The sequence below is a fragment of the Dendroctonus ponderosae genome, unplaced genomic scaffold (assembly GCF_020466585.1).
Source record: "Dendroctonus ponderosae isolate FM_Combo_2020 unplaced genomic scaffold, Dpon_F_20191213v2 Dpon_F_20191213_7, whole genome shotgun sequence".
Classification (NCBI taxonomy): Eukaryota; Metazoa; Arthropoda; class Insecta; order Coleoptera; family Curculionidae; genus Dendroctonus; species Dendroctonus ponderosae.
Window position 1 is genome coordinate 9164586 of NW_026018916.1, and position 9380 is coordinate 9173965.

At 32.4% G+C, this 9380-nt stretch overlaps 1 protein-coding gene across 3 annotated transcripts in view; it reads right to left on the reverse strand.

Annotated features, from left to right (window-relative positions):
• The window catches only part of LOC109542871 (nuclear hormone receptor FTZ-F1 beta), a 54839-nt gene that overhangs the window by 16478 nt on the left and 28981 nt on the right, over nt 1-9380 (reverse strand). For all 3 annotated transcript variants that reach the window (XM_048668250.1, XM_048668251.1, XM_048668252.1), the window contains 2 exons: nt 5757-5974; nt 5456-5698 (listed from right to left, as the gene is read on the reverse strand). In XM_048668250.1, coding sequence (XP_048524207.1) covers nt 5456-5698; nt 5757-5974 — 461 coding nt within the window. The remainder of the gene's footprint in view (nt 1-5455; nt 5699-5756; nt 5975-9380) is intronic.

Consider the following 9380-nt stretch of genomic DNA (forward strand, 5'->3'; position numbering starts at 1 on the left):
TATGACGAGGATTTCGATCAAATAATCTACTATAACATCTATATTTTCGATCATTACGTTACTTATGACTAAGTATTGTACAAGACTCATGATATCTTTCAGGGAACTAATATTTTAGACGCGAATGTAGTTAAGCCCCGATGATAAATTTGATTCGAAAATAGTCTCAACAAACTAAGATAATGCAATTAAGCATTTGCCCACAATCTACACACCTATTTTAATGCCATAAAATAATTACTCAATATCTGTCAGTTAAACAACTCTGCTTAACAAACTGTACAAGATTTAGCGTTAGATAACGACAATTTGAGAATTTTAAATTTCAAGTACGTTTCCTTTATTCTAGGTCACTCGTTCAAGCCAATTTTCGTTATTTTGCATATTACAACCGGGAATGAAATTGCACTTTTTTGTCTGCATTATGCAACCGTTATTATTTATGTCACTGCGAAACTTGGCTGCTGGCAATAACCGCTTGAAAGACTGTTTATAGCCAGTATACTGAATTATTAATGATCCACATTTAATTAAGCATTACATTTGTCTTGCGATCAAAAGTTCACATGCAAATCAAACATTTTTCTCCCATCCGCAGTTTTTCTAATTAGGAGTTGCTTATTCACCACTAACAACTACTGAGACATTTCGCAATGAAACAGGAATGAAATCCGGGTGGAAATTGCAAAAAAGTGTTTTATAGAAAACACGAATACAAACGATTACATAAGACCCTCGTCATGGCTTCAAAAGTTAACAATTTTTGTTGGTACAATCTTAAAATTAATTCATAATACTCGATGCTGTACATAGAAAAAATTAAATGACTCGATTAAAAAATGTATTTAAAAGGCCATTTTCGAATTTAAATATCCCCATTTAAAAATATTTATTCTATGGCACTATTGTTTATAATTACGTATTGGAAGTCATTGATATAAATAAAGTGGTTATATTAAAGTTAATGACAAACAACATAAATAATATAAAGCAAGCGAATGCTTTCCCATTTAATTTAATTTAATGAGAGCAAAATAAATATATTATAAAAACTGACATGAATTATTGACATTAGAACCAAATTTTAGCAGTAGAAAGTTAATTTTACACTTTATCATCTTCACTTCGTCTCCAGACTTCAATTCGTTCAGCCCATTCAAGTCTAGCGCCTGTAAAAGCCATTTATTTCTAAGTTCTAAAGTGTGTTGCTTCTTTGTGATGATAATTTTATGAATTTTAATGTAAAACTGCAAAAAGTGACATTAAAAAACTATGTAACTTTAATTTCTTCGATTGAATTTTGAAAAAAGTCTAATGTCGTTTTTTATGTTCTAACAATGTGTATATGCACCCAATATGTTTAGTTGAGTTCTGACAAAAAATATAAAACCCCAACCTCCGGTCGCTTAATAGCTGGATCTGGTCAACTATTTTTTGCGTCTAAATATCTACAAAATTTTCATCTTTAACATAGAGATATTTTACTTCCTTCTTGTTTAGGCTCCTGTCGCCTATGTTTATGAAAAAACGCAAAAAACTTTGATAACTGTTATAATTGGAATAAATTCTTTTAAAACAACATACGCTTCACAAAAAGAAGTTTTAGACTAAAGTTTAGAGCAACTTAGTATAACATGACAGAGGCAAGATTCATATAATAAAAACAAATATTTGGATCCTAGGTTTCATTTAGAAACATGCTCTTTTGCGATAAAGAACAAGCATTATTATCTTGTAGCTCACACGCAATTTTAAACTCAAGACTGGAAATATTTTACGAAATTCTCCCAAAGCTCTCAACTAAATGTCTCCTAAAAACACTTAAAAGTGATGACAATGGATGGGAATAATCTTTCCATAATCTAGATATTTTTAATATAGTTATGATCATTCGAATAGTTTGATCGAATTAAATTAGCTATTGCTTAATGATATAATAACGAATTAAACACAATAACCGCAGGAACTTATAGGTATTTAAAACTGTGGTAACTCATTGCATTTGAGCTTTTGGTAAATTTACTTGTTATTATTTTCGTGGTTTTGGCAGAAATTTGTTCAAGGTTTCAGTTTTTATTATTGATAAAAGCGAATTATTCTGGTTGATAAATTTTAACATATGTTAGAATTATATTAATAAATTAAAACGGGAGCATGTGATAAGTTTTGTTCATTTCTTTCACCGTCAGAAACGTCGGATCTTTGATATCATTACACTCCCAGTTATAAAAATAAATCAAGAAAACTTCGGATCAAGTCTTTCGTCTCTCGTAACAGATGAAGATAGGCTTATTTTCCGTCGAAAAAATATATGGTAGTGCAGTACCGTTTGTAGTACACTCCTATTTCAATTTCTATCATTCCCAACCCATCATCATCAACCCATGTCCCGTATTTTTCTCATTTTAATGTCAGTAAATTCCTATTTGTGGATTACCTGTGTCCTTTTGGCCACCCAAGCTTCGCGTAAGTCAATATAATGCAACCCGATAAAGCGTCTCGTATTAAGTGTCCCTTTGATATTACAAAACGCCTAAAATTTCTGCGTCCACAAAATGTAAGAATGTTTGATCAAAGTTAATGAATTTGCACATTGATGGTTGTTAATTCCGACAATTACAAGTCTGAAATGTTGTCGCTTCACTTGTAGACTGAGTGAGAAGAGCTAGCGGCTTTTTTCTGTTCTCAACTATACAGGGTTATTCACGCTATACGGCACGGAAGTTTGCGACTAAACCGTTTGATTTTTAAAAAGTATTAKTTTATGAATTGTCCGACGCCTACCGASCGCACATCTTAAAAATATTTTTGTAATGTACAGGGTGTCCCARAGGCTCTAAAAGTATCAAAGTTGCGTTTTTTTAAATGGAATGTYCTGTATATTATTGCATTTTTGGATTCGCTGAACAAAATAAGTGTCTGTTTTAATAAGGTTYATAGTACCTAAATCTTAAKGTTTTTTTAAATAATACGAATTTAATCAAAATCTAATCTAATTTTCACGTGTCAAATACTTTAGAAGTATTTAAGTTATGTAAGCTTAATTTATAGTGAAGTGCAACAAAATATAATATTTTATATCCCAATGATAATAAAGTTATCATGTTATACAGGGTGTCCACAAATTTAAACTAAACAAATAAGAACTTTAAGTGGCTCTAACATGATTAATTTAAATACAACCCCATATTTTTTTAACTTACCAGTAAATGAAATTTTTAATTACCTATCGAATGGTATTAAGATGTCAATAGCTAAGTTTTGCCTTTTTACAAAATACGTCAAATAGTCGTTCTGTGCATCATTTGGTGATGTTTAATTTAAGGTTCCAATGTATCTAAGTTGGCTATGCCATTTACACATGTCAAATCATTTATTTTATTTGTCAGTTTAGACTGCTGAAAACCGAACTGAGTTTTGCATGTGGGTGTTAGATAAAGTGGCAGAAAATAAAAAGTTTTTCGAAAATGTGTTATTTAGTGATGAATGTACTTTTCATAACAATGGTCTCGTGAATAGACACAACTTTCATTATTATTCTGATACGAATCCCCGCGCATACAGGGTCATGAAAAATCAAAATAGGTGGTCAGTTAATGTGTGGAGTGGAATACTGGGCCAATATTTAATTGGACCCTATTTTTTTGAAGGACATCTAAGGATATCTAGGACGTTTCTCCAGTTTCTAATAAACCATCTCTCAATATTATTAGAAGAAGTCCTTTTCAATATTAGAATCAACATGTGGCTTCAATCGGATGGAGCTCCGCCTCATTATCACTGCGAAGTTCGGTAATTTTTAAATGCCAACTTTCAAAACAGGTGGATTGGCAGAAATGGGTATGAAAATTGGCCCCCCAGATCTCCGGATTTAACTCCACTAGATTTCTTTTTGTGGGGTACATAAAAGCAATTGTCTACCATACGCTTCCGACAACTTCACACGATTTGAAAACACGCATAAGAGACGCTTTTAAAACTGTAACTCCGCAAATGTTTTCAAGAGTTAGCAGTTGTTTTGGAAAAAGAATTTACAAGTGCCTGGAAACGGCCGGTCAACATTTCGAACATTTGTTATAAATAATTTGCCTTTGTTTTATGTTATTGTTGATATGTTATTTAACCTTTTAATTTAAAAAAAACACCAAATGGTGCACAGAATTATTATTTGGTGTATTTTGTAAAAAGGCAAAAACCTAGTTATCAACATCCTAGTACCATTCGATAGGTAATTAAAAATTGCATTTCCTGGTAAGCTAAAAAACATGGGGTTATATTTAAATTAATCAAGTTATAGCCACTTAAAGATCTTATTTGATTAGTTTAAATTTGTCGACACCCTGTATAAAATGGTAAGTTTGTTATCATTGGGATATAAAATGTGATTTCTTGTTACACTACACGACGAATTACGTTTACATATCTTAAATAATTCTAAAGTATTTGACACATGAAAATAATATTAGATTTTGATAAAATTCGAATTATTTTAAAAACCTTTAGATTTAGACATTATAAATCTTATTAAAATAAACACTTATTTTGCTCAAAGAATCCAAAAATGCAATAATATATAGGGTATTTCATTTAGAAAAACACAACTTTGATATTTTTAGGGCTTTTGGGACACTCTGTACACTACAAAAATATTTTTAAAATGTGCACCCGATAGGCGTCTGTGGATTCATCAAATAATACTTTGCAAAAAACAAACGGGCTAGCCGCAAACGTCCGTGCCGTATAGCGTGAATAACCCTGTACATTCTACAGTCTACTCTTAGTCTACATTCATACAGCTAAATAATGATTCTGAATTAATCTGATGAGTTTTTAGAGTTTGAAGCCCGAAAAATTCCTGCTGAAGTTACGTGCCAAAAAAATCCAAAACCCAATCTGTTTGCTAAAAAAACTCCAATACAATTCATACAAAGTATTAACAGAGGGTCAAAACCTTCGTTAGACAACGCGTGGTTCTCAGTTTGTGCTTCATGGACTGGAAATGCAGAAGAATGTATGTAATAAAAAAAATTACCCGATTAAAGTTTGTCTAATGCGATGAAAAAAGGGGAAGAATCAACTTTCTTACGTGATGTCCTTTTTCACAACTCTTTAACATTTTTGCGTTATTTACGCTTACCAGAAAAATCAGACCAGTGGAGCGTGCATTGTTGCGTTTGCAACAGAATAAGTTCAACGCTTTCCATAATCGACTTGTTTGATTCGTCTTATCACTAATTTCAGTAAAGTAAAACAGTAAAGTTACAATCAGTATCCCGAATAAATAAAATGTTCTCTAAACCTTGGAATGAAATCGTTGAATGTAGAAACATCCAAGTAAATGTGTCCAGTTTAATATTGAAATAATATCAAACAAATCCTGAATATTCATAGCATAAATATACTTAAACGTGACATAACAATACCAACAACGACTAGTAAAGTTTTTAAAGTTTACCTGTATTGGACTATGAGTGGGTGAGAACTGTTGAGTAGGCGAAACTGACACGGAAACACTCGAATAACTGCAACAGCTCGAATGTGACGCATCCGAATTGTTCCTGCTCAAGTTGGGAGTCAAAGTTACATGACGCTGAGTGAGTGGACTCTGATTAGGAGAACTGAACACTGAGTAAGCTGAATGGACGGCCGAGTCTGGACTTGGGGTTGGTGGTACATTTAAAGCTTTCTGCATAAAATCCTAGAATATAAATTTAGTAAATTATCATGTGCCAATCGTGGATCGGGATTGTACTTACCTTATGGCTAATAATTGGCACTCCAGTACCTGGATGTCGTTGATTCAATAATGGTGAATTCGATGGAGTGCTGTGCAATGAATAACTGCCAGCTGGGGGCTGTTTCAGCCTCAAAACGGGACTGTCTTTTAAGTCAAAATTCACGCCCTGTTTAGAGGCTGAAACCGATAGGTTTTCTGGAAGATGTGGAGGCTCACTACTCTCGTCTATACACATTCCTGCAAAAAAAATCTCATATACTCGCTAATTAGGCGATTTAGTCGAAAAGTTATAAAAGTAATCATGGTTTATAATGTCTGTAGTATACAGCGTGGTTCAGGTTAAACGTCGCTAATTTTAATAGATAAAAAAGCACAGGAAATAAAAATAATTGAAAAACTTTTGAAGTTTGAAAAAAATTGCAATTTTTATCAAATTTTTCAAACCATTCATTTCATTTGCATCGCATTTTGTACACATCGTACTGGAATAGATTGTTTCCATAATGACTGAAATAGTTTTTGACTTCAACATCAGTGGCGCATTGACTGGGGGCTCGCCCTGTTTTGCTCCTACCTGTAATACCGCTAAATATTTTAAAATACTACTCATTTTTTAATTTTCTAATCATTTTCAAGCCAACAACTTCTCGTAAAAATGTTTTTATCCTGAGATATAATATTTTTATTTCTGAGAGTTTAAAGTGAAAAGTTCCGGGTCCGGTCAGCTCGCATTACAATTTTAAACCACAAAGGAAAGTGTCTTAGTCAAGTACCAGTTACTTGACTAAGACTATTAACAATTTAAAACATACAGATTATATTAAATTAAATTCTCATAATGGTAACATCCAACTTCAACACATCTTTGAGCTTATTTTGCAATCGAATTAATCTCCTCCAATATCTGCTTACTTCCATTCGCTCAATTAAATGTTTACAGGTATTTACGGTGTCGCAGCACATTAAAAGAAACCAGCTGTTTCGGAGGGTAGCCAATAAAAGACCATTCAATAAATAAAAAAGATGTTGGTCAGGAAGTTAAAAAATTCTTCCGATTTCAAACGTGCCAGTAAAGAGGATAGCCCAACCACATGCTGCCGCAGGATAGCCCATGTGCTGTAAGGACCACAAATTAGTTTCTCTAGGATTTTCGTAAGCCCAAATGTGGTAATTATGGCGAGTATAAACTACCCTCCCAGTAAAATTTGCTTGATCTGTTCAACCAATTTTATGTAAAAAATACGGATTTTGACTAATGGATTGGATAACAGCCAGTTGCGCGGAAGGTTGCTGTACTCCCGAAATTTTATCACCAGGAAAAAATCCTGTAGGTCCTACTTGCAAGTGATAAGTCCTATGTTGCCGTAATTAAAATCCAAATGTCAATAAAAACCTTTTTAATGTAATTGTAAAATTTTTTTGAGGAGATTTTATGGTTGCCAATTGTGATGCGAGCGGGCCGGATCTTGAAAACTTCAGAAAATTGTATAAGACTTTTCTTAGAAATGATCAGTGAAATTTAAAATGTATTTATTATTTTAAAATATCTAGTGGCGGTAGAGGTTGGAAAAAAGAAAGGAGCATCCCCCAGTTATCGCGTCACTAATGTTGGTCTAAAAAATACTTCAATCACAGCTTAAATATCATGATATATAAGCTGTGCTTCATTCTTTCTTCCAAAAATACTCAAAAGGTCGTTATAACAGGGCGTTCTTGAAATTATTGTACAAATATTGTATTTAATTTTTCCCTTTTATTAATTTCTAAATGCGTTTTTTCATTTTCACAAATGTTTGCACTGATCAGTACTATAGAAACAGGTATGTTTTCACGAGAATCGCATTTTTTATATAATGGAAAGATCGAATTTATTTTTTTATGATTTCGGATTAGTCAAAAATGTTCCTTTGTTTGTGTTTACAAAGTTTGTATTTTCGTTGCTCTATTAAAAATGACTTCATTCTATTATCTGCTATTAGCTTCTTGACTTGATTATATTCTTATTATTAACCTATTTTTAGTTGAAATAATTTTTTTTGTATGCATTTGTCGCATCTTTCCATTGGAGGTTTTATTGAAGTGTACTGGAAAAGTACAAGATAATTTATAAAATAAAAAAACATTGTTATCGTCTGTGCAACATCTAATGGAATTATTAATAAATCGGGATCTTAAATATTCGAATATTCGTTAGATATTCGAGTGTTCGTTTTCCGTTCACCGTTTTCCAAGAAGAAAAATCGTTATCTCAAATCATTTTTGGCAACTAGCCGCAACGGATAAAAAAGTGCCTTTGTCGGCACATTAATTGTAACACCGCGCAAAAGTTGATAACGCGTATCACCAGAACACAGAGACGTAATTTTACATTCATTTGCAGGAGAGTAAATATGATTATTTTCATTTGCTTGTAAATATATGGGTATTTGTTTCTTGTAGAATGTGAATAATTTATTTTATAAAAGTATGCAAAGTGCATATAAAGATATTTGTACCTTGTGAGTTTGATAATGTTGGTGCATTCGAGTATTCGATTATTCGAGTATTCGAGTATTCGAATATTCGGATATTCGAATATTCGGATATTCGAATATTCGGATATTCGGATATTCGAATATTCGGATATTCGGATATTCGAATATTCGAGTTATGACTACACATAATTATTCGCTTTTCGAATATTCGAATATTCGAATACTCGAGTTATTCGAGTTTGATTCCGAGCCCTAGTTTTAACTATCAGTTTTCGCTCAGAATCAGCTCAATGACTTATTTTATTAAGTGATTATTTCCAAAGTAAATGTCTTTGAGTAGTTAATTTAGTATTTGAATTAGTGACAATGTGTTTCCAAACTGCATATCAAAATTAAATGTTACATGAAAAAATTTGGACTAATCTTGGMTCTCGATAGATTCTAATTGCTTCAAACGATTTGGTTTGTCTTTGAAGCGCTATTTAGTGCAGTTATTTTTCGGCTAGTGCGTGTTTTTGCAAATTTCCACTCTTTGCAAGTTGGACCAAAATTTTTTTTTGGTATTTTCAACGCCAAGAGTTTAAAGATAAACCAAATAGCCCTTGGTCTGATTTTCTTGATCTGATTTTCACGATATTTACCTCATGTTGAAGCTGAAACTTCATAGACAATCTAAGACGAAAATTCGATATACAGGGTTGCAGAATTGCTCCCGAAATTTGTGTATCTAGCAAACTTTCAACTAAAGTGAAGGTCATTTTAATTTTTTTCGTTAACTTATGCTACCCGGTGTATTTTTGCATTTTTCAATTTTGAGTGAGATAAACTTTAAGGATATATTTTCTATTTGCCTTGTACAACTCCTGCAGATGAATGGCAGTAAATCTAACCACCTCGCGTAAGTAAGTATACACCATTTAAAAAATATACAGGGTGATTTAAAATTGGCGTCATTCCTCTGGAGGTGTTGTCTGGCGCTGTTATAGGAGTACAGAAAAAATAATAAAATGAATTAATTGTTATTAAAAACTGAGAAATTTGCAAGAAACTATATCAGAAATACGGCAGCAAGGTTTTTGAAGGTAATCTGCCTAATTAACATTGCGCAAATACCTGTGGTTTCGTAATTATTTAAAACTCCGGTAACCATGGAATTATACAGACTGACA